Source organism: Solanum stenotomum, chromosome 1 (assembly GCF_019186545.1).
Source record: "Solanum stenotomum isolate F172 chromosome 1, ASM1918654v1, whole genome shotgun sequence".
NCBI lineage: Eukaryota > Viridiplantae > Streptophyta > Magnoliopsida > Solanales > Solanaceae > Solanum > Solanum stenotomum.
Window position 1 is genome coordinate 3,041,119 of NC_064282.1, and position 23,534 is coordinate 3,064,652.

The 23,534-nt window shown below is 32.6% G+C and overlaps 4 protein-coding genes and 1 pseudogene across 4 annotated transcripts; all 5 read left to right on the forward strand.

The window, feature by feature from the left end:
• The first annotated feature begins 3,904 nt into the window (after positions 1 to 3,904).
• Positions 3,905 to 5,094, forward strand: LOC125865725 (methyl jasmonate esterase 1-like). The gene is made up of 3 exons (XM_049545959.1): positions 3,905 to 4,312; positions 4,394 to 4,525; positions 4,641 to 5,094. The coding sequence occupies exons 1-3, from the start codon at positions 3,905 to 3,907 to the stop codon at positions 4,923 to 4,925; spliced, it is 825 nt and encodes a 274-aa protein (XP_049401916.1). The 3' UTR covers positions 4,926 to 5,094.
• An 891-nt stretch (positions 5,095 to 5,985) lies between these two features.
• Positions 5,986 to 7,592, forward strand: LOC125865665 (methyl jasmonate esterase 1-like). The gene is made up of 3 exons (XM_049545873.1): positions 5,986 to 6,459; positions 6,563 to 6,691; positions 7,098 to 7,592. The coding sequence occupies exons 1-3, from the start codon at positions 5,986 to 5,988 to the stop codon at positions 7,380 to 7,382; spliced, it is 888 nt and encodes a 295-aa protein (XP_049401830.1). The 3' UTR covers positions 7,383 to 7,592.
• A 3,020-nt stretch (positions 7,593 to 10,612) lies between these two features.
• Positions 10,613 to 11,617, forward strand: LOC125865754 (methyl jasmonate esterase 1-like; annotated as a pseudogene).
• A 1,138-nt stretch (positions 11,618 to 12,755) lies between these two features.
• LOC125865719 (methyl jasmonate esterase 1-like) lies at positions 12,756 to 14,156 on the forward strand. The gene is made up of 3 exons (XM_049545949.1): positions 12,756 to 13,221; positions 13,319 to 13,447; positions 13,672 to 14,156. Exons 1-3 carry the CDS (start codon positions 12,784 to 12,786, stop codon positions 13,954 to 13,956), a joined length of 852 nt encoding a protein of 283 aa, XP_049401906.1. The 5' UTR covers positions 12,756 to 12,783; the 3' UTR covers positions 13,957 to 14,156.
• Positions 14,157 to 19,378: 5,222 nt separating this feature from the next.
• Positions 19,379 to 20,824, forward strand: LOC125865675 (methyl jasmonate esterase 1-like). The gene is made up of 3 exons (XM_049545884.1): positions 19,379 to 19,925; positions 20,031 to 20,168; positions 20,401 to 20,824. Exons 1-3 carry the CDS (start codon positions 19,482 to 19,484, stop codon positions 20,683 to 20,685), a joined length of 867 nt encoding a protein of 288 aa, XP_049401841.1. The 5' UTR covers positions 19,379 to 19,481; the 3' UTR covers positions 20,686 to 20,824.
• The last annotated feature ends 2,710 nt before the right edge of the window (positions 20,825 to 23,534 follow it).

Sequence of the window (23,534 nt, forward strand, 5' to 3'; positions counted from 1 at the left end):
CCGACCCTTGTAGCATAGTTGTCGTATGAGTTGTGGATTTAATTAAAGATTTTGGTCAGAGATTGTAGTGTTTGTAAATTAGAAAAGAAGAGCAGGTTGCTAAGTGATTACTCTCCAGGTGATGCTGGCCAATGATTACCATTATGAGTACAATGTAATAAGATTAAATAAATTAATGATGGAGTCTAGATTTTTGTAAAGTTTTCAATAGTTAAGGATGTTGATTACCCCTCTAAATTTGGTCACCATTTTAAGATTCAAGTTTGGTATACTAATGTATGTAATTGAACATTAGGCGTATTATATTACATGAAAATTATTAAATTCATGATATTTGAAAGAATTGGGACTTAGCTCTAGGCTTGAAGCTTAGGAACTTAATTATAGAGTTGGGTGTTGTTAGTTTCAAAATCTTATTGTGGTCATGTACTTGAATAGATTGCATTGATTTGGAAGTTCAACGGAAGGGGAAGACTCAAGTCCCGGAGTGAATTCTTGATTGATTGAGGCAAGTGGATTTCTAAACCCTTGTTAAGTGTATATCCTTGTAATATGTGTTTGGGGGTAATGAGATTTGGTGATGGGTTGAATTGTCCACATTGATTAATTCTAATGATGAAAAAGGGGTAATAAAAGGCAATGCGATTAACTGACTTGATTTATTATGTGTGATTGTGTTCTTCATTGAATCCGTATACTTGTGATAGCTGAGGTGATTAGATATCATATTGATATTTGATTGAGAGGCATATCCCCTTTATTGATATCATATCGTGCACATGCATTGACATGCGATTAACTGTGAGTAAAGGTCTAACACGTGGAGATCGTCCGTGTTGAGATCAAGTATGATTATAATTTGGGCACGTGGAGATCGTCCGTGCGAGTGATTAATTTGATTATAAGTTGGGCACGTGGAGATCGTCTGTTCTGGGGATTGTTTGATTTATGATAGTGCGTTGAGATCGTTCGCACAGACACGTTGAAATCGTCCGTGTCGGTATATGAACCTCGCGAGTCCCCCATGGGTCATGAACTCTCGATATATTTCTGATGAGTATCATGTATATACGGTTGAGAGAGTACTTGGTATTCTGAGGCATATCATTTCATGGTGTCATATTGCATTGCATCTCATGACATCCTTCATTCTTAATGATTATGTGTTTTATTGGTAGTTTGAAAGTACTTGATATTTGATTACCTCTATTTGATGAACTTGATCTTGTGTGTTGCTGATATTTGTGAGTGCCTTTTTGTGAAAGTTGTGATTGATGAATATTGAGTTTGTTGTTGATGATATGTAATTTGTTAAAGTGATTGTTGTTGAGCTGGGTGCTATGTAAACTGTGAACTGTTAGGTTGGGCTGGTTTTATGCTGGTTGTAGTTGTGGAGGTTCGGTTGGGGTGTAAGAAGTACCCGATTCTATCCCCTTAGCTTGTGTTTAGAGTTTACTTGCTGAGTACCGTGTGGTTTGGTACTCACCCCTTTCTTCTACAAAAATTTTATAGGTTACGAGCCTGGATTTTGTGATACTTTCCATTCTCTTATTTCCGAGGCTTCTTGGAGATTTATGAGGTAACTGTTTGTGATCTCAGCAGACCTTCTTACTCCTATTTATGGTCTCGTTCTATTCTAGAAACAAGGTCATTTGAGACTTGTGTTTTTTCTTTTGAATCAATTGGAATACTTTAGAGGCTTGTACACGTGACAACCAGATTTTGGGGGTATTTTTGAGTAAATTATGAAATTTCTGCATTTTATTGTAATGGGTGAGTGTTAGGCTGACTTGTCTTGGTGGGATAAAACGAGTGCCATCATGTCCATTTTTGGGTCGTGACAAAATCCATGGTATTAGCAATGCACTCCTTAATACATAATAGAGTGTATAACTAATGCAAGCATTAGTTATACATAGGTTGAAAAAGAGTACCAAACAAGGTACCAATAATACACAAGGCTAATACATGCATTATTTTTCCTTATACACTCTACCAAATGACCCCTTAGTATAGTCACAGTTAGTATCTCAAAATGTCATTTAACTTAAATAATTTATCTGGCAAAGTTATTAAACTTTGTTTTATATCAATAAAATCACTCAACTTAAATTTTTACATCCAAAAAATCACTCAACAACTCTTTGTATACAAAAAATCACTCAAATAAATTTCTTATTAAATAAAATTTGACAGAACAAAATAAGTAATTTTCTATGTGTCATTAAAAATGACGTGGTATTTCATGTGCAAAATGAGTGTATTACACGCACACATATTAAATGAGAAAAAAGTTTAAAATATTGTGTTTGAATGAGTTTAATGATCCATTTGGTGAAGTCACAAGTATAAGAGTCCAACTTACAAATTGAGTCAAATACAAGGGTCTCCCAGGTCTCATTCCGCCTTCAAAATATGTCAATTNTTTTAATAAGTGAGTTGAATGTTATTTGTTTAACTTAGTGATTCTACCATGAACGATCTCAACATCTGTCAATATCAAATATAAACAATTGAGTTTTTTTTCTTCTTTTTGATGCATTCAAACAACTCTTTGTATACAAAAAATCACTCAAATAAATTTCTTATTAAATAAAATTTGACAGAACAAAATAAGTAATTTTTTATGTCCATAACTGAGTGATTTTGAAATATTAACTTCTAAAATAAATAAATTAATTAAAATACTTATTTGTAGTATATATGCCAAGCAAAATATTTATTTTTAGATACACAAATACATATATAAATGTATATCTATTCCATCTCTCGAGCCCCGAAGAAAACCCCCTACCCTTCGGACTCCATATATCTTTTGACTCTATATATGTGGGCACTTGATAGCTATGAGGGTTCATCCACCCCGGCTATAACATTATATTCCTTTCTATTACGCCTAGAATCTCTTTTTTTCTGCTAATATTTCACGTGTTACTATTTATGGTTCTTATGGAGCTACATTGCAACAAATCTTCTTTTTCTGCAACGTTGTTTCTATGATCTTAGGAGCACTGGCCGCCATGACCCAAACGAAAGTAAAAAGACTTCTAGCTCATAGTTCAAATGGACATGTAGGTTATATTCGTACTGATTTCTCATGTGGAACCATAGAAGGAATTCAATCACTATTAATAAATAAATATTTTAAATATATTTATTTATTTTAGGAGTTATTTTATCATGTCAAATTTTATTTAATGAGAAATTTAATTAAATGGTTTTATTAATACAAAGGCCTAATTTGAGTGATTTTATTGATACAAAACAAATTTCAATGAGTACTTTACTAAATAAATTCTTAAAGTTTAGTCACCTTTTGAGATATTAACTTTGTATAGTCGTGTACGCATGTATTTGTGTTTTCTCGTCTTTTGTCATATATTTTTAGAGTGAATAAATATTTTAAATTTATAGCTTGTTTTAGAAAGATTTCAATCATATAAATAAACACGATAACTAAGTCTCTTTAACTTATTCATAATAGACTTCAATAGACTTTCTCTGTTCACTTTTACTTGTCACACTTTGACTTGGCACATCCATTAAAAGAATAATTATTAATATAAGTATTTTACTAAACTATCCCCTATTTCAATGATTTGAAAAATAAGTATTTAATGCTGAGGGAAAAACATAGAAAAAATAATTGTTTTTCTTGGTACGTCAAAAGTGACAAGTAAAATGGAAATTTATTTTAAAAATAGTCCAAAATGAATAAAATATTTGATTTGATCTATATAATCAACCCACTTAAAATGAATAGATACTTTTTTACAAGATGGGCCAATTACCATTATTTCTACATGGAAGTATGTTAGCACGAATCAAACTCCTTGGATTATAAAGCTGCCTAGTCTAGTAATGGTTCCTTGTTCAACAGAAGAAAATACTACTCCAATAAGATATGGAGAAAAGCAAGTTGGCATACGCAAATGCTACCGTGTTAGGGCCTAAAGCTAAGAAGCACTTTGTGCTTGTTCATACTTTAGGCCATGGAGCCTGGTCCTGGTACAAGATTGTAGCATTGATGACATCTACAGGGCATAATGTCACAGCTATTGACTTGGGTGCTTCAGGGATCAACCCCAAACAGGCCCTTGAAATTCCACATTTTTCTGATTACTTGAGTCCACTAATGGAGTTCATGGCTTCACTTCCTGCTGGTAAAAAAGTAGTTCTCGTAGGGCATAGCCTTGGTGGATTCGCCATTTCTAAAGCCATGGAAACATTCCCTGAAAAGATTTCAGTTGCTGTATTTCTTAGTGCTCTAATGCCTGGTCCAATTCTCAATGTAACCGATATCTACACTAAGGTATACGTACCAATTTTCCCTATTCCCAACCTTAGCAGTGAAGTTTGAAACTGAATAATATATATACTTGGTTAATTATAGGCACTCAATGCAACAATAGTTCAACTTGATAATCGTATTGCATATGATAATGGACCTACAAATCCTCCAGCCACTCTCATCCTAGGTCTGAACTACTTGGCAGCTAGTGTTTATCAGCTGAGCCCAATTGAGGTAAGAAAAACATACTGTAATTGAAATAGCTAATACTGGAAAATTTTAATAGTTTATCTCAACATCAACTTGGAGCTAATTAATTAGATTTTCTTTTGTACATTCTTGGTGTTAGGATTTGACTCTGGCCACTACACTAGTAAGGCCATTTTATTTATACAGCGCGGAAGATGTTTCTAAGGAGATAGTTCTTACAAGCAAAAGGTATGGATCAGTTAGGCGAGTGTTCATTGTTGCTCCTGAAAATAATGCTCTGAAGAAGGAATTTCAACAGTGGATGATTGAAAAGAATCCACCAGATGAAGTGGAACAGATCGAGGGCTCTGACCACGCGACCATGATGTCTAAGCCCCAACAACTTTTTACTACTCTTCTGAGCATCGCTTACAAGTATAGCTAAAGAACTGTTAGTTAAAAAGAATAAGGGGACATGTGTAAGGCTGAAAATAAAACTTGAGTCAATTCACATATCTGATGCACTTATATGGGGATCTCACTTCTTCCATAACGTATTCAAATGTTTCGATTTGGAATTGTTTAAACTTTGTGAACAATTTGATGAAATAAAATTCTACATAATAAATTTAGGTTATGTAAGATGGTAGTTAAGGAATGCAATGATTCATGATAAATCTGTTCAAGATGTCCTCTGTTCACATCTTGTGAGCGACGGATTAAAGTGACACTAAAATGTTGTTTCCAACTTTTAATTTGACATTTCAATCATGGCTACAATCCCCAGGCTTGTCCACTTCCTCAAATAATAGCCAACTTAGGGTTGGCTTCTTCATGGAGGTAAGACTGAGAGTAAAACTTGAGTCAATTCACATATCTAATGCATTTATATGGCGATCTCAGTATTTTCATCGAAGTCCTTATTATCATGCTAATCAATTTGACATTTCAACCATTTTCTTTCCTTTGTTATTTCCTTTCATTATTTGGAATTAACATCAATAAAACAACCTCTATTTCATGTAATTACTTAAATTAGGTTCAAGACCAAACAGTAAAATCTCATCTGTGTGAGAGTATAAAGAATGGATGGATGATTGATCCAGTGGAAAAAGTTGGAAGGATTAGATTACATGGTCATGATTTTAAGACAGCTGAACTTTTTAATTATTCAGCACTTCCTTTAGTTGACTTGGTGAATAATTAAACTACCAAGAAAAACATTCAATATAAACAGGGGCGAACGTAGAGGTAAATATATTGGTTTATCGATCCCAATAGTTTTGGCTCATATGCAGTGTATGTAGAGGTGTCAAAAGATTGAAAAATTATGGATTAATATGGATCTATGGGCTACATAGTTGAATTTACGTGGAGTTTGCTCAAATTGACCTGTCCTGAAAACTACCTGCCCCTACATACTACATTGCTTCTGCATGGAAGCAAGTTGCAGAAACCAAACTCCTCGATCAGATTATAAAGCTACCCTTGTAATTGTTCATATAATGTGCTCATTCTTCAAAACAAAGGAAAAAGATATGGAGAAAACCAAGTTTCTAACAAGTCTAGTAGTTCTAACACTTCTGTTGTCATATGCAAATGCAACCTTGTCAGAGCCTAAAGCTAAGAAGCACTTTGTGCTAGTTCATACGGCAGGCCATGGAGGCTGGTCCTGGTACAAGATTGTGGCATTGCTCAGATCTTCAGGGCATAATGTCACTGCTCTGGACTTGGCTGCTTCAGGAATCAACCCGAAACAGACCTTCCAAGTCCCACTTTTTTCTGATTACTTGGTTCCGCTAATGGAGTTCATGGCTTCTCTTCCTGCACCTGAAAAAGTGGTTCTTGTAGGCCATAGCTATAGTGGACTCGCCATTACTAAAGCAATGGAAACCTTTTCAGCAAAAATTTCAGTTGCTGTATTTGTCACTGCTCTGATGCCTGGTCCAAAAATCAATGTAACCACAGTCTACAATGAGGTACCAATTAATGTTCCATATTTCCAACTTTAGCAATGAGGTGATGATCTGTTATGTTTGTTTATGCTTTTACACGTTTGGAACTAAATATCCTTTGTTACAGTTAATCAGGTCGGTATCTATACCTGATAATAGTTTTACATTCGATAATGGGCCGACGAATCCTCCAACCACCTTCATCCCAGGTCCAATGTACATGGCAACTAATATGTACCAGAGGAGCCCATTTCAGGTAAGCAAGGCATAATTCAAATTTATACTATAATTGAAATAGACAATAAGTTTTGTTATTCTGGTCANTCATGTCGGTATCTAAACCTGATAATAGTTTTAGATTCGATAATGGTCCTACGAATCCTCCAACCACCTTCATCCCAGGTCCAATGTACATGGCAACTAATATGTACCAGAGGAGCCCATTTCAGGTAAGCAAGGCATAATTCAAATTTATACTATAATTGAAATAGACAATAAGTTTTGTTATTCTGGTCATGAGAATGTCCCTAAAGTGACTTCTTAAGCCAAAAGTTATTAGTAGGCTTCACCTATTGGAATATTTCAAGAGTTTATTCAAGTACTTAATGGCAACAACAACTTGGAACTGATTCAAATCATTTTTTTTCCCTTGTTTGTGTTAGGATTTGACGTTGGCCTATACACTAGTAAGGCCAACACACTTCTACACTGTGGAAGATGTTTCTAAGGAGGCAGTTTTTACAAACAATAGGTATGGATCAGTTAGGCGAGCATTCATTGTTGCTGATGAAGATAGACTTTTGAAGAAAGAATTTCAAAGGTTGATGATCCAAAAGAATCCACCAGATGAAGTGGAAGAGATCCAGGGCTCTGACACAATGATGATGATGTCTAAGCCCCAACAACTTTTTTTTACTCTTATAAGAATTGCCAAAAAGTATAACTAGTAGTTGTTAATTATGAAGAATAAGGGGGACATGAGTAAGGCTGAGAATAAAACTCCAGTCAAATTCACATATATATGGTGATCTCAGTTCTTTCATACAAGTCCTAGTTAATTTTCTCTTTCAGGTGTTGATCCCTTCTATTGGGATTCAGTGTTTGGAATTGACATCAATAAATGACCACTATTTCCTATAATTACTGAATTTTAGTTCAAGACCAAACAGTTAAGAGAACATATGATCAGAGTGTTTAACATTACTTACCCAAGACAATAGTAGCATCTAGTGGAGTACTGCTTGTAGTAGGACCTACTTTAATTTGGCAAACCAAGAAGCCACTAGTGTAGCCCTCTTAATGATACAAAGGTACCTAGCTTGGCTACTAAGTAAATGCTAATCTAAACGGTTAATTATTATACTTTGGACATCCTTAACACAACAAGGTGGTGTCGCCCAGTAACGCCCGCCCATAGTGTGATGGGTGCAGGTTCGAATCCGTGCAAACTATTGCCAGCCCTTTATAATGGGGAAAGGTTCGAATCCCTGCGGCTACTGCCAGCCCTTTAAATTAGTTACTAACTTGATCTTCTAATTGTCTAAGGATGATTAAATTAATTTCTAAATATTAGTTAGTAAATTTGTTATTTTTTAATTAATACAAATATTATTTATCAAAAATGATTCTTAATTAGAAATCTACAATTTTAAAAAAAAAAATGAAAGTTTAGTAGCCAATTGGATTTTCAATGAATTTGACTTTTCACTAAAATTTAAACGTAATTATTTAATTTAAAGTTTATGAAACAAATTCTATAATAATCCTATAACACTGCTAAAAGTGAATAAAAGAAGACCTAGTTTGATTCTACTTCAATTTTTCATGTCTCGTTGTTATTGTTGCCGTTGAGATCGGTGAAAGCTTGAAACGTTAAAATGATTTCAAATTGAATTTTCTCCTCTCTTTTTTTGTTGTTTTATTCGTTTCTTTATATTAAATTAAACACAAATATTAAAACTAAATATTATACAAATTGATTTTTAAAAATTTGGAACATTTATTCATAAAAAAATAATTATTAATATTACATAGTTCGATTTTAAAATTTTCAGTGCACCAATTCATCAATTATTTGCTTATGTAATGTTTGAACACCGTTCATGAAATTTCCAGCTCCGGCATTTTATGTACTTTCATGAAAGTCCTTAATACTAAGCTAGTTAATTTGACATTTCAATCATTTTCTTTCCGTTGTTATTTCCTTTCATTAGAATTTCTGTTTGGAATTGACACCAATAAACAACCTCAATTATTTCATGTAAATTACCTAACTAAGATTCAAGACCAAACAGTTAAATATCATAAGTAAAGTAAAATTTCATGAATGGTGTTACCTTTGTTTAAATCTCACTCTTGATCAGAAACTGATAGCTATATACGAATGACATTATTTTACTGATTCTACTTCAGTTGCCATTTTTCCTTAATTTGAGATAGTTAGATGGAGAAAGCAAAATAATATAATAGTAATAGTATCAAATAATTTTAAAGAAGGTGTCATCTACGAAATCAAATTCAACCCGTCCAACCCATTTAAGTTTGGGTGGATTATTGGCCCACCCATTTATTAGCTCAGCCCATTTTAACCCAAACTATTTCAAACCATTAAAAAATGGGTTGGTATGTAACACAAATTGGCTCATGAGGAATCTTGTCAAAATATTTTTAATTTTTTTTTTTCAATTCAATAGATTATATACAGTCATAATAAAGAAAAAATAATTTTATTTGGTACTAAAATATTTTAAAAGAACAAATAAAATAATTAAATTTGGTAAAAACTGAATTGAATTGGGTCTTGACCCGTTATATAACTCTTTTTTTTTTTTATTGGGAACAACATTAAATCTGTAAGGCAAAGAACAATAATTGTAAATAAAAGTTCATTCCAAACAAAAACCAATTTGGAAGTTCATTCCAAATAAATACTTAATTTTGCAAACAAACGATTGACTTATGCATAAAACTGTAACTCCATCACTAAATAATTTTTGTAACTAAGGGTCCCTCTGATCATAATTTTTTTTGCTTTTTTTTTTTACTTGATTTCGTTACACACTATGCCAATTTTTCACTCCCAACTTTTAAAAAAAAAATTAGGCAAAAAAAAAAGTTGAAATTTTAAAGAAAATTATAGGTCCAAAATTAATTCTTATCTTTAAAATAGTATTATATATATATATATATATATTTGTTGTACATGTGTCAAAAGTATTGAGATCGGTTGAGCCAACTGACCGTATGTTATAACATTCACTACTACTAATTTTAATATACTCATTTGATTTAATTATATAAAATTGTACCGTGCTAACCAAAATTAGGCATTTTCAAATTTTGAAAGATTAAAGATTTTTGTGTTAATTAGAACAAGACAAGTGCTAACAATTAGGGGTGTTCGTGGTTCGATTTGGATCGGTTATGGATTAAAATCAAAACCAAACCAATCTAGTTGGTTTTTAAAATTTTTAAAACCAAATCAAACCAAACGAAAAAAAAAATATTGGTTTGGTTTGGTTTGGTTTGTTCAGTTTTTCTGGTTTATTCGATTTGAAAGTAATAATTTTTTTGAGGACGTATGTATCTCGATACGCACAAACACCTGGTACATGAAAAATCCACGTAAAAGCTATTGTCGGTTCAATTAAGCAATACTAGAGTTATCATTACACGAACAAAGTGCTTCAATTAAGAGAAAGTGTGACTATTTTATGTGAAGTAGGGTAGGCAAAGACTAAAATGGATTTTGATGGATTTGGACATAGGATTGTTATAGTTGTGTTTAAGAAAATGATAAAGTTAAAGACTTAAGTTAATTAAAATATTTTATATTTTATTTATGAAATTTAATAAATAATTATAAAATTTATATATCTAATTTATGGTTCCGTTTGGTTATTTTTGCGGTTTTTTTTTAGTAAAATCAAAATCAAACCAAATAGTGTCGGTTTTTAAATTTTAAAACCAAACCTAACCAAATATTGATTTTTTTTAATCGATTTATTCGAATTGCGGTTCAATTTAGTTTTTTTAACCATAACCATGAACAATCCTACTAACAATAACTTAGAAAGGTGTTAATAAAAATTTAAAATAAGATACATAAGCGACTTAAATTTTAAACCTCACTTAAAGAGATGCATCAATTATCATAATTAAGCGCAAGTTCACATATATGGAGAAAAGCAATGATACTGTGTTAGAGCCTAAAGCTAAGAAGCACTTTGTGCTACTTCATACGTCATGCCATGGAGCCTGGTGCTGGTACAAAATTGTCGCGTTGATGAGGGCATAATGTAACAGCTCTGGACTTGGGTGCTTCAGGAATCAACCCCAAACAGGCCCTCAAAATTCCACATTTATCTGATTATTTGAGCCCGCTAATGGAGTTCATGGCTTCACTTCCTGCTCATAAAAAAGTAGGCCATAGCTTTGGTGGACTCGTCATTACTAAAGCCATGGAAACATTCCCAGAAATGATTTCAGTTGCTGTATTTCTTAGTGCTCTAATGCCTGGTTCAAATATCAATGCAACCACCATCTACACTTAAGGTACCAATTTTTCATATTCATAACTTGTGCCAGTAGATGATAGATCTATTATGTTTGTATACATATTTGAAACTAAATGTACTTCATTATAGGCAATCAATGCAACAATAGCTCAACTTGATAATCGTATTACATACGATAATGGACCTATAAATCCTCCAACCACTCTCATCCTAGGTCTGAAATACTTGGCAACTTGTGTTTATAAGCTGAGCCCAATTAAGGTAAAAAAATCATAACGTAATTGAAATTGCTAATACGTTCTGTTATTCCGGTCATTACTGGAAGATTTTAATAGTTTATCTCAACATCAACTTTGAACTAATTAGGTTTTATTTTTTTTTCCCATTCTTGGTGTTAGGATTTGGCGCTGGCCACTACACTAGTAAGGCCATTTTATTTATACAGTGTGAAAGATGTTTCTAAGGAGATAGTTCTTTCAAGCAAAAGATATGGATCAGTTAGGCGAGTGTTCATTGTTGCTACTGAAAATGAAGCTCTTAAGAAGGAATTTCAGCGGTTGATGATTGAAAAGAATCCACCAGATGGCTCTGACCACATGACCATGATTTCTAATCCCCAACAACTTTTTACTACACTTGTGAGCATTGCTAATAAGTATAGCTAAGAGGAGTTAATTAAGAAGAATAAGGGGTACATGTGTACGGCTGACGATAAAACTTCAGTCAATTCACATATCAGATGCATTTATATGGTGATCTCAGTTCTTCCATAGATGTCCTATTACCGAGCTAGTTAATTTGACATTTCAATCATTTTCTTTCAGTTGTTATTTCCTTTCATTGTTATTTCAGTATTTCTTATGAAAGACAGATTAAAGTGCCATTGAAATGTTGTTCAAACTTTTAATTCGACATTGCAATCATGGCTACAATCCCCAGGCTTGCACCAGCCCCTACTACATTGCTTGCCCAAATATTCTTCAACTAACAGCTAGCCTACATGAACCTAAATTAAGCTAGAAGAAGTCAAACTCCTTTAAAAATCAAATGCCTATAATGATAGCTGTTAATTAAGAAGAATAAGGCGGACATGTGTAAGGCTGGTAATAAAACTTGAGTCAATTCACATATCTAATGCATTTTATGGCGATCTCAGTACTTTCATCAAAGTCCTTAGCTTATTACCGAACTAGTTGATTTGACATTTCAATCATTTTCTTTCTGTTGTTATTTCCTTCCATTCTAATTTCAGTGTGGAATTGACATCAATAAACAACCTCTATTTCTATTTCATGTAATTACTTGAGTGTTTATTGTATCGAATGAAGATAAGATAGCTCCAGTGGACTCAAAGAATGGAGGGTTGATTCAGTGTAAGAAGTTGAAGGAATAGATTACATGGTCATGATTTTAAGGCTGTTAAACATTTTAATTATTCATCTCTTCCTTAAGTTGAATTGGTGAATGATTAAACTACCAAGAGAAACACTCAATATAAACAGGGGCAAAAGTAGAGATTAATATATTAGTTAATTACTAAATAAAACATTTTTCTTAAATCTAATATATCTAACAAACATGAAAACAAAAGTAAAATATCAAACAAATATGAAAACAAAAGATTGAAAAGTAATCTTATGGAACAGTACTATGGTCTATGGACTACATATTTAATCAAAAATCAGCCCAACTTTTAGATGAATTAACACAGAATTTCTAGGTTTGCACCAGCCCCTATTACTTAGCAGAAATCTAACATCCTCCGATTATAAAAGCTACCCTTGTAATGGTTCATATGATGTACTCATTCTTCAAAAGAAGGGAAAAAGATATGGAAAAAAACAAGTTTTTAATAAGTTTAGTTCTGATACTTTTGTTGTCATATGCAAATGCAACCTTGCCAGGGCCTAAAGCTAAGAAGCACTTTGTGCTAGTTCATAAGGGATGCCATGGAGCCTGGTCCTGGTACAAGATTGTGGCATTGATGAGATCTTCAGGGCATAATGTCACAGCTCTGGACTTGGGTGCTTCAGGAATTAACCCGAAACAGACCTTTGAAGTCCCACATTTTTCTGATTTCTTGAGTCCACTAATGGAGTTCATGGCTTCTCTTCCTGCACATGAAAAAGTGGTTCTTGTAGGCCATGAAATTGGTGGCTTAGCCATTTCTAAAGCCATGGAGACCTTTCCAAAAAAGATTTCAGTTGCTGTATTTGTCACTGGTCTGATGCCTGGTCCAAATATCAATGTAACCACCGTCTACAATGAGGTACCAAATGTTTTATATTTCCAACTTTAGAAATGAGATGATCTGTTATGTTTGTTTATGCTTTTACACGTTTGGAACTAAATATCCTTTGTTACAGTTACTCAAGTCAGTATCTCAATCTGATAATCGTGTTATATACGATAATGGGCCGACGAATCCTCCAACCACCTTCATCCTAGGTCCAAAGTACATTAAAACTAACCTTTACCAGCGGAGCCCAATTCAGGTAAGCAGAGCAAAATTCAAATATATACTTTAACTGAAATAGCCAATAAGTTCTGTTATTCTGGTCATGAGAATGACCCTAAAGTGATTTCTTTTGCCAAAAAATATTAGTAGGCTTCACCGATTGGAAGATTTCAATAGTTAATCCAAATTACAGATCTCAAGTACTTCATGGCGACAACTTGTTACTGATTTAAATGGGGTTTTCTTCCTTGTTGGTGTTAGGATTTGGCATTGGCCTATACACTAGTAAGGCCAATACACTTTTACAATGTGGAAGATGTTTCTAAGGAGATAGTTATTACAAACAAAAGGTATGGATCAGTTAGGCGAGCATTCATTGTTGCCATTGAAGATAAACTTCTGAAGAAGGAATTTCAACGGTTGATGATTGAAAAGAATCCACCAGATGAAGTGGAAGAGATCCAGGGCTCTGACACAACGATCATGATGTCTAAGCCCCAACAACTATTTACTGCTCTTCTGAGCATTGCCAATAAGTACGCCTAAGAGCTGTTAATTAAGAAGAATAGGTGCAAGGCTTGAGAATAAAACTTCATATCTGATGCATTGATATGACGATCTTAGTTCTTTCAGGGACGTTCTATTACCGTGCTAGTTAATTTGATATTCCTGTCTTTTTTTTTTCAGTTGTTATTTCCTTTGATTGTAGTTTCAGTGTTTGGAATTGACATCAATGAACGACCTCTATTCCCTGTAACTATTGAATTTTAGTCCAATTAGTAGTCTCTGGAGAGACATGTTGCACGTGTACTGAGAAAATGACACAAATAGTCCTTTAGCTATAGGAGTAGGTCTAAAATGTTTTCTTAACTATACACTTAACGGATTTAGTTTTTTAACTATTCAAAAACTTGTCAACTTTGATCCTTTAACTATACACTTACCGATTTTAGTCCCTCAACTATAAACTTATTGATTTTAGTCCTTTAAGTATTCAAAAATTTATCAGATTTGGTCTTTGTCCATTTTTTTAATACAAATAACTTAGGTTTATATTAACGAAATCCATGCCTCGAGAAATTAAATTATTTAGCAACTTTTTTCTGTTGTTTCTCTCTCTCCGCTACTTTTTCTTTAAATTAACCATATGCGAAGAACCTTAACCTCAACGATTTAAAATAAAATTCAGAAGGAAAGAAAATATAAGTCAGAATTTTATTCAACAGAGAATAAAATGAAGCATATTATTGCTACTAAGGACTTGAATGCACTAAACTTTATTATAAAAAGAAAAAAAATTATTACCCGTTAAATCCAAAGTTTGTACTCCAACGACCTCATTGAACAGAATTTGTTTAATTTTTCAGAAATTGAAATTTATAATATAGAATTGCATTTTTTAAAAATCATTTAAAAATAGATCAATTTTATTATTCTATTCATTTTATTTTACATATAGAAATTTGAGTAAATTAAATAAAATCCGCACTGATTAGCCTATTCAAGTGCGGATTCAAGTCATTAACAACAATTATATGTTTAATTTTATCTTCCATTGAATAAAATCAGGATTTATATCTTCTTTTCTCATTAATTTTATTTTGAATCATTGACGTTATTGTTCTTTTCATAAGAGTAGTTTGAAGAAAAAGGGCGGGGGATAGAGAAACAACTTAAAAAATGGGTTAAAGATTTAATTTCACGAAGATTTCGGTTAATATAAACCTAAGCTATTTGAATTAAAAAATGGACAAAGACCAAATCTGATAAGTTTTTGAATACTTAAAGGACTAAAATCAGTAAAAATAATAATTAAGGGACTAAAACCGATAAGTGTATAATTAAGGGATCGAAACTAATAAGTTTTTGAATAGTTAAAGGACTAAATCCGTTAAGTGTATAGTTAAGGGACCATTTTAGACCTACTCCTATAGTTAAGGGACTATTTATGTCATTTTCTCCACGTGTACCCAATGTGAATGGTATAAAACTGTTTAGAGATAATCAAACTAATACTATCTAAAAATTTATCGAGTTGTAAAATAAAAATTAAAGGCAAAAATTTCAAATTCCTGAAGATGAAAAATAATTCAGATATCCTTTTGTACTATGGAAATGTTACAGCCATACCTATAAGAAATATAAAAGTCTTACATTCTAATTAGAAGTTTAAATAACTTTGTACTTTGTTGATGAGGCCTTCTTAGAGTTTTCTGTTGACAGGTCTTCAACATCTCTTAAGGGTGATACCACAAGTGACAGTCCAATTGAATCTTAATAGGTAGAAATGTCTTAATGGCACATTTTTATTCAATTTCACATAGTTTAAGGGCATTTTGACCATTTTCCGTTTTACTTATCTTTATTTATATCTACCTACATTTAGGTTGTAGTGTTGATGCAATACATGATTTCAACTCTTTCTCTGATCTCCTGAGGGAAGTTAGAGGATTAATCAACGCAGATAGATGGGAGCTCCCTTCCTTCAGAATGCAACAGGTTAAACCAATTTTGTTTACGAACCCCCCTGAATCCTCTTTGTCACAAGTTGGTAGAGTAATAGGTAACTTAGACTCCCCCCTTTTTGGTGTTAACTTGTAGAGTTTATTTGACTCTATTTCCACCCCAAGATCTTGTATTAAGTTTGGTATACCAAACTTCAAAATGTAACTCCTTCATATCAATGATCATTGGAGGCAGTTTAAAAAAAAGACCCTTTCGGCTTGCAAAAACAGGATACACGCAGGTACAAAACAACAAGCAAAAAGGCAAAAAGTTACTTGTATTAATATCATGGGATAAGAAGGTATAAAAGCACATATACATGAACATTTCATAGGAAAACTGAAAAACAATACAAAAAGCACTAAGTTGGTTGCAAATTGCAATGTAACGTGTGACAGTATGAGCTTCACAATACTAAGTTGATATATACAGCTCAAAAATGGACTAAATATCAATTATTTAATCCCAATAACTCAATATACAACCAGAACAAAGTGAATGGTAAAATCTAATCAAGTAACTCAAGAGATCCAGTAAAGCATTTATCTCTTCTCGAGTATATGAACCACCATACAACTGAACGAGAGACAGAATGTAATGTGGTTAACCACAACCTAGAAACTTGTAGAACTTTGGCTCGTATACAACAACCACATTAAGTTCATAAATGGTAAATCGAAAAGAGAATCAAGTAATGACTGGCTCAATATCATTTAACAACTAATAGAGCTTATTAGCTGCAAACTATCTAGGAAACAAGACTCAACAGTTTGTTCTCTCTACTCCATTTTCAACATTCAAAATTTTCACTCATCCTCTCTATCCCTATCTCTACTTCTCATTGCCGAGTAGAACCATTCCGAGGAGAGCACAAAGGAGTCCGGAAATTCTTAGGGAAATGCAAGGTTTCCTTTGAAGTCGTCATCGGAATTGGAAAGAAGAGCATCGTAGAAATTGGTAGCGGAGTTGTGGGAGTGAGGTTGATGATGGTGACAGACGGGGTGCTATTAATGGAGAAAATTTTGTCATTAGAGAAATCGAGAACATCATCGTGTAGACACTCGGTAACGTTTCTGCTTAAAGATTCGTTATTGTCGGTAACGTATTAGCCTTAAAACGTGGTTGTGAGTATCGAATTAATAAAACGTATTTGACAATAACGTTTTATATCTGTTTACTCTGTCAGAATTTTGACTTTTTGTCATTGGTTATTTTTTAATAAAATAATACCTAAAACGTTACTATCAAATACGTTTATTCTAGTTTTGTAATTTTTTTTAAAAACATATTATTTGATGAATTAGTTTAAATAGTGACTTACTTCGGTCAAACATTACCTCAGAATCCCTAGAATAAGTGAAGGAAAAACAAATGTTTCGTACACATGCAAATGTAACAGGAGAAAATAAATTTAAAACACACATGCAAGATAAAAGAAAATGTAAATTAGAATAGAGAAAATGGCCAAATGACCTTCCAACCTATTACCGGATTTCCAACTACACACCTATCCTTCGCGGAGGTCCTATTATCCCCTGCAATACTTTAAAATGAAATAAATAACCCCTTAAGTGCTGAGTTGGCGTAGAGAGTGTATGCTTGCCTATTTTTTGTTTAATTTCTATTTTTTTTCTAATTTTCTTTTTTCTTTTTCTTTCTTTCTTCTTATTTATTTATACAACTATACCCTTTTCACCATCATCATTGTTGAAGCTTTTTAAATAGATGTTTGGTATAAAAATTATCAACAACTAATGTATTTTATGAATAAATAATTTTTCACCTATTTAGAACATATCTAACAAATTAAATTTATTTTAAACAAACCATACCCTTGAATTATTATTTTTTAAAGTCATGGATTCAAGAGTAACAAAATCAAAGTGAAGTAATTGTATATTTAAAAAATATCTTCAAACTTATTAAAAGAAACTAAAACAAAACAATTTCTTCTACATTTTTAAGGAAGGATCCTACATGTTCCCCTAAAACCCATGAAGAATCAAAATCAAAAACTCAAATTATAAATAATCATGAAAATTTTAGAGGGAGAAAGAATACAAAATGGGGAAGAGAAAAAGTGACTTGAATTTTTGTTTTTATAAATTGTTAGAGATATAGAAATTTATTGAGGTAAAAAATGATGTTTATTATAGTTAGGGTTGAAAAAATGATTGGGGAAGAAAGGAAGAGGATGAGGAAAACTTTTTTTTAAAAAAAAAATTACTCAATGGTGAGATACACATGTAAGTGCGTGTATTTCATCACAAGAATACCTTACGTCAATAGATTTGTATCCCAATATTTGAAGATATCAAACATTTTCTGGCAAAACATAATAGAAAAATTTAGACTCAAAATCAATTTCAACCGCTAACCAATGTCAATAATTTCTACAGAGCCTAAGAAATGAAAGATGAAGACGGATGAGATTCATGAAAGGAATTGTGATTTGCTGTGATTTTCACTGAAGTGATTTGAGAGAGCCAGAGAATGAGCGAGTATAATTGGCAACTACAAAGTCAAAAGGGTATTTTTGGTATAAAAAAATTAGTGAAAAGGATTATAAAATGAGGGGAAAAACTATTTCTGGCGCTATAGTTTTTCTAAAAAAATAATTTAAAAAATGACGAAGGTTAAGAGCCCTGCAAGTTTAATAGTAAAAATTAGTGGAGGCTAATGTAATCCATATTTAATATGATTTTGCGGAGGTTATGACAACTCCCACAATTAAACCTCCATAAATTCACCTTCTTCTTTTTTTTTTTGTAGTGAACACTGTTTCACACCAGTAACTGTCATTTAGACCACCATATGTATAATACATAATGTGTTCAAATGTTTCGATTTGGAGTTGTTTCTAAAATTTTAATATATTTAGGTGATGTAAGATAGTAGTCTAATGAATGCAACGATTCATGAGAAATCTGTTCAAGATGTCCTCTGGTCTTGTGAAAGACGGATTGAAGTGACACTAAAATGTTGTTCCAACTTTTAATTTGACAATTCAATCATGGCTGAAATCCCCAGGCTTGCAAGTTGCACCAGCCCCTACTACATTGCTTGACCACTTGTTCAAAGAGTATCCAACTTGAGGTTGCTTCTGCGTGGAAGTAAGTTAAAAATCAAATGCCTCAAATAACAGCTGTTAATTAAGAAGAATAAGGTCTACATGTGTAAGGCTGAGAATAGAATTTGAGTCAATTCACATATCTTATGCATTTATATGGCTATCTCAGTGCTTCCATGGAATATGGACTATATAGTTCGTCAAAATCAGCCCAACTCTTGATGAATTGATGTGGATTTTGCCAAATTGACCTTCCATGAAAACACGCCAGTGGGTGGCTCATAATCTCATAGACCAGGCATGACTACTAATAGAGAGGCCACAATCTCCACCAGCCCCTTACTACATTGCTTGCCCACTTACTCAAATAATTGCCAAAGTGGGATTGCTTGTGCATGGAAGTAAGTCAGCAGATATCAAACTCCTCGGATTATAAAGCTACCCTTGTAATGGTTCATATTATGTGGCTATTCTTCTAAAGAAGGAAAAAAAATATATGGAGAAAAGCAATTTTTTAACAAGTCTAGTAGTTGTAATACTTGTGTTGTCATATGCAAATGCAACCTTGTCAATCCCTAAAGCTAAGAAGCACTTTGTGCTAGTTCATAGACCATGCCATGGAGCCTGGTCCTGGTACAAGATTGTGGCATTGATGAAATCTTCAGGGCATAATGTCACAGCTATTGACTTGGGTGCTTCAGGAATCAACCCGAAACAGGCCCTTGAAATCCCACATTTTTCCGATTACTTGAGTCCTCTAATGGAGTTGATGTCTTCTCTTCCTGCACATGAAAAAGTGGTTCTTGTAGGCCATGAATTTAGTGGTTTTGTCATTTCTAAGGCCATGGAAAGCTTTCCAGAAAAGATTTCAGTTGCTGTATTTGTTACTGCTGTAATGCCTGGTCTAACTTTCAATGCAACGGCCATCCTCTACACCGAGGTACCAATTTTTCATATGTATTTTTTAACTTTAACCATGAGATGATCTGTTATATTTGGTTACAGTTTCCCATATATATTTGTAACTAAATATACTTTGTTACAGCTCTTGGCAGTCACTGGTGCATTAACTTTACTTGATAATCGTGTTGCTTATGATAATGGACCTACTAATCCTCCAACAACCTTCAGTTATGGTCCCAAATACTTGGCAGTTAAGCTTTACGATAAGAGTCCAATTCAGGTAAACAAAGCATCATACAAATATATAATTGAAATAGCCAAGTTCTGTTATTCTTGTCAAGTGAATGGACCTAAAGTGATTAACGACTTCCTTTGCAAAATATAATTTGTAGGTATCACCAATAAGGAGATTTTAACTAGTTTCTCCAAATTATAGACTTACTTGAGTACTTAACCGCAACATTGACATGAAACTGATTTAAGTCTTTTTTATTTTTCCTTGTTGGTGTTAGGATTTGGCACTGGCCACTACACTAGTAAGGCCACTATACTTGTACAGTGTGAAAGATGTTTCTATGGAGTTAGTTCTTTCGAGAAAAAGGTACGGATCAGTTAAACGGGTATTCATTGTTGCTGCTGATGATAACCTTCTGAAGAAGGAATTTCAGAAGAGGATGATTGAAAAGAATCCACCAGATGAAGTGGAAGTGATCCAAGGCTCTGATCACATGACCATGATGTCTAAGCCCCTTCAACTTTTTACTACACTTGTGAGCATTGCTAACAAGTATAGCTAAGAGCTGTTAATTAATTAAGAAGAATAAGTGTAAGGCTGAGAATAAAATTACTGATGCAATGATATGGGGATCTCAGTTCTTCCATACAAGTCTTAGTTAATTTGATATTTCCATCATAGTGTTTGGAATTGACATCAATAAACGATCTCTATTTCCTATAATTACTGAATTTTTCAAGTGTAGGACAAGGTAAGTCAAGTTCCTTACACCTTTTATTTATTCCTGTTACCAATTATAGAGCACATACATCATTAAGTATGAAACTAATTAGCAAACTCGTCCGCTTCTTCTTTCTTTACGGCACACTGAGAAAAAGAAAAAAACTTTAGGTACTATGCTATGGACTAGGGGTGTCAAATGGGCGGATTGGGTTGAAATGAGAGTTATTAAAATGGGTTGAGATAGAAATCGGGTTGGGTCTTGACCTTCCCAAGTTTACTTTGGGCTCAAATGGATTGGGTTCAAATGGGCTAAAAAACGGGTTGGATCTTGACCCTCCCAATTTGACCCGATTAATCTCGACTTCAATAAACAACCTCTGTTTGGAACACTCGCCAAATTGATTCATACCTTTTCCTTGAAAAAGTTATCTCCTTACTAGTGTAGTGGCCAGCTCCAAATCCCAACACCAAGAAGGAAAAATAAACTGATTTAAATCAGTTCCATGTTCATGTTGCTATTAAGTTAATATTTGATAAATATATGTCTTTATGAATAATGGAGTACTAAATTAAGTATTTAAGATATATATTATTTCTTGAATACATATATATATATATATATATATATATATTAATCAATTATAAAAGCCAAAAGTACCTTTAACAAAAATATTAATAGTAAAATATTTTACCAAAAAAAATAATTTATCAATTCTAACTAAAAAAATGGATGACATGCATATGAAATAACAAGTCAGTGTTACTAAAGCAAATAAACTGGAACAAAAAAATATAACATAAATTTTAAAAAGAAAATACATGTCTTATCAATTTCCAACATAACTTAATTAGTAGATATAATAATAAAAAAGAGAATAGAAACATAAGTCTATAATGAAATTCTATTTTAATTCACGACTAAAATAATAACGTAGTTATACTAAATGATTGGAAACAAAGAAATAAAAAAATACGAACAATTACATTGAATCATAACAACTAACAAGCAAAGGTTGGGACATGAGAAGAAGAAAAATGAAAAATAAATAATGAACAATTCAAAAAAAAATTAAAAAGTAAAAATAAAAAAGAATCTAAAATAATAGAAATAAATTAAAAAGTAAAGAAAGAAAAATAAAAGAAAAAGGAAGAAAATTCAAAAGTAACACTTTAATTACATCCAATTTTCGTTTAGACGGAATTTTAGGACAAGTTTATTAGGCAAAGGTCTTTGAGTTCAATGGAGGAATCGGAGCATTGGGGGCTCTTTATGGCCTGATAGCTCAAAGATGAGAACGTGTGGGCCCGAGTTCACCACTTCTCTCCCAAAATTATATACAGTAGTGTTATATTATTACAAACACGTCACATTGGAAAATTCTAAAAAAAAAGAGAATTATCATTGTGAATTTTTTATATAATTAAACCAATGTGAATATTAAAACTAATAGTTGTGGATGATATATCATACCATCAGTAGGTTTAATCGATCTCAATAGTTTAGACATAAAACATAACCATACATATTTAAAAATATTATTTTTCTAATAAATTAATTTTTTAGATCACAAATTAAACACTACTTACAGAAGACGAAGTGCCTGTAGTAGGATGTGCTTTTGCCCTGCGCCATTCCCTACTACATTGGTTGCCCACTTCAAATAATAGCTAGCCAACTTGAATCTAAATTAAGACTCCTTTAAAAAGCAAATGCTTCAAATAGCTGTTAATTAATTAAGGAGAATAAGGCAGACATTGTAAGGCTGCGAATAAAACTTGAGTCAATTCACATATCTAGTGCATTTATATGGAGATCTCAGTACTTTCATGGAAGTCCTTATTATCATGCTAGTCAATTTGACATTTCAACCATTTTCTTTTCGTTGTTATTTCCTTTCATTATAATTTCAGTATTTGGAATTGACATCAATAAACAACCTCTATTTCACGTAATTACTGAGTCTTAGTTCAATTTGGTTTAAGACCAAACAGTAAAATCTTGTCAATGGAGAGGAGGACAATAGCAATTTAAAATTATTTTTTTTTCACTTCCGTTAGATGAAAAGAGTATAGGTGTGCTATATTTGTAATGATAGAGGTATATGTGAGCCACTTTTATAACGGTTGGCGGTATATATGAGTCACTTTTGTAATGAGTAGTATATTAGCTCTAACTAGCAAAGTTGAGGGAGCATATCAAACCCTTTTCTCTAAAAATAATATAGCCCATGTAGTATCTAACATGAGGTTAATTATTTCAGTATGAAAATAAGTAATACTCCCTCCGTTTCACAAAGAATGACCTCCTTTCCTTTTTAGCTAGTCAGTTTCAAAAGAATGACCTCTTTCTTTTTTTGGTAACATTTTACTTTTAGCTTTCCACGTGGCATGATTAAGACCACAAGATTAAGGGCAATTTTGTACATTTGACATAACTTTAATTTAGGACCACAAGATTCAAAAGTCTTCTTTAATTTCTTAAACTCCGTGTCAAGTCAAACCAGACCAATCTTTTTGAAACGGAGGGAGTAATTAATTAACAAATGTCAAACTTCTGGAATTATATAATTGCCTTGTAATGGTTCATAAAATGTGCTCATTCTTCAAAAGGAGAGGAAAAAGATATGGAGAAAAACAAGTTTCTAACAAGTCTATTAGTTCTAATACTTCTGTCACTACACCAAAAGA

Excerpts from the sequence above, each read along its gene's own strand:
- LOC125865725 (XM_049545959.1), top strand. The coding sequence starts at position 3,905 with ATGGAGAAAAGCAAGTTGGCATACGCAAATGCTACCGTGTTAGGGCCT. Across the intron at positions 4,313-4,393 it reads TAACCGATATCTACACTAAG|GCACTCAATGCAACAATAGT; the intron begins GTATACGTACCA and ends GGTTAATTATAG. Across the intron at positions 4,526-4,640 it reads ATCAGCTGAGCCCAATTGAG|GATTTGACTCTGGCCACTAC; the intron begins GTAAGAAAAACA and ends TCTTGGTGTTAG.
- LOC125865665 (XM_049545873.1), top strand. The coding sequence starts at position 5,986 with ATGTGCTCATTCTTCAAAACAAAGGAAAAAGATATGGAGAAAACCAAG. Across the intron at positions 6,460-6,562 it reads TAACCACAGTCTACAATGAG|TTAATCAGGTCGGTATCTAT; the intron begins GTACCAATTAAT and ends CCTTTGTTACAG. Across the intron at positions 6,692-7,097 it reads ACCAGAGGAGCCCATTTCAG|GATTTGACGTTGGCCTATAC; the intron begins GTAAGCAAGGCA and ends TGTTTGTGTTAG.
- LOC125865719 (XM_049545949.1), top strand. The coding sequence starts at position 12,784 with ATGGAAAAAAACAAGTTTTTAATAAGTTTAGTTCTGATACTTTTGTTG. Across the intron at positions 13,222-13,318 it reads TAACCACCGTCTACAATGAG|TTACTCAAGTCAGTATCTCA; the intron begins GTACCAAATGTT and ends CCTTTGTTACAG. Across the intron at positions 13,448-13,671 it reads ACCAGCGGAGCCCAATTCAG|GATTTGGCATTGGCCTATAC; the intron begins GTAAGCAGAGCA and ends TGTTGGTGTTAG.
- LOC125865675 (XM_049545884.1), top strand. The coding sequence starts at position 19,482 with ATGGAGAAAAGCAATTTTTTAACAAGTCTAGTAGTTGTAATACTTGTG. Across the intron at positions 19,926-20,030 it reads CGGCCATCCTCTACACCGAG|CTCTTGGCAGTCACTGGTGC; the intron begins GTACCAATTTTT and ends ACTTTGTTACAG. Across the intron at positions 20,169-20,400 it reads ACGATAAGAGTCCAATTCAG|GATTTGGCACTGGCCACTAC; the intron begins GTAAACAAAGCA and ends TGTTGGTGTTAG.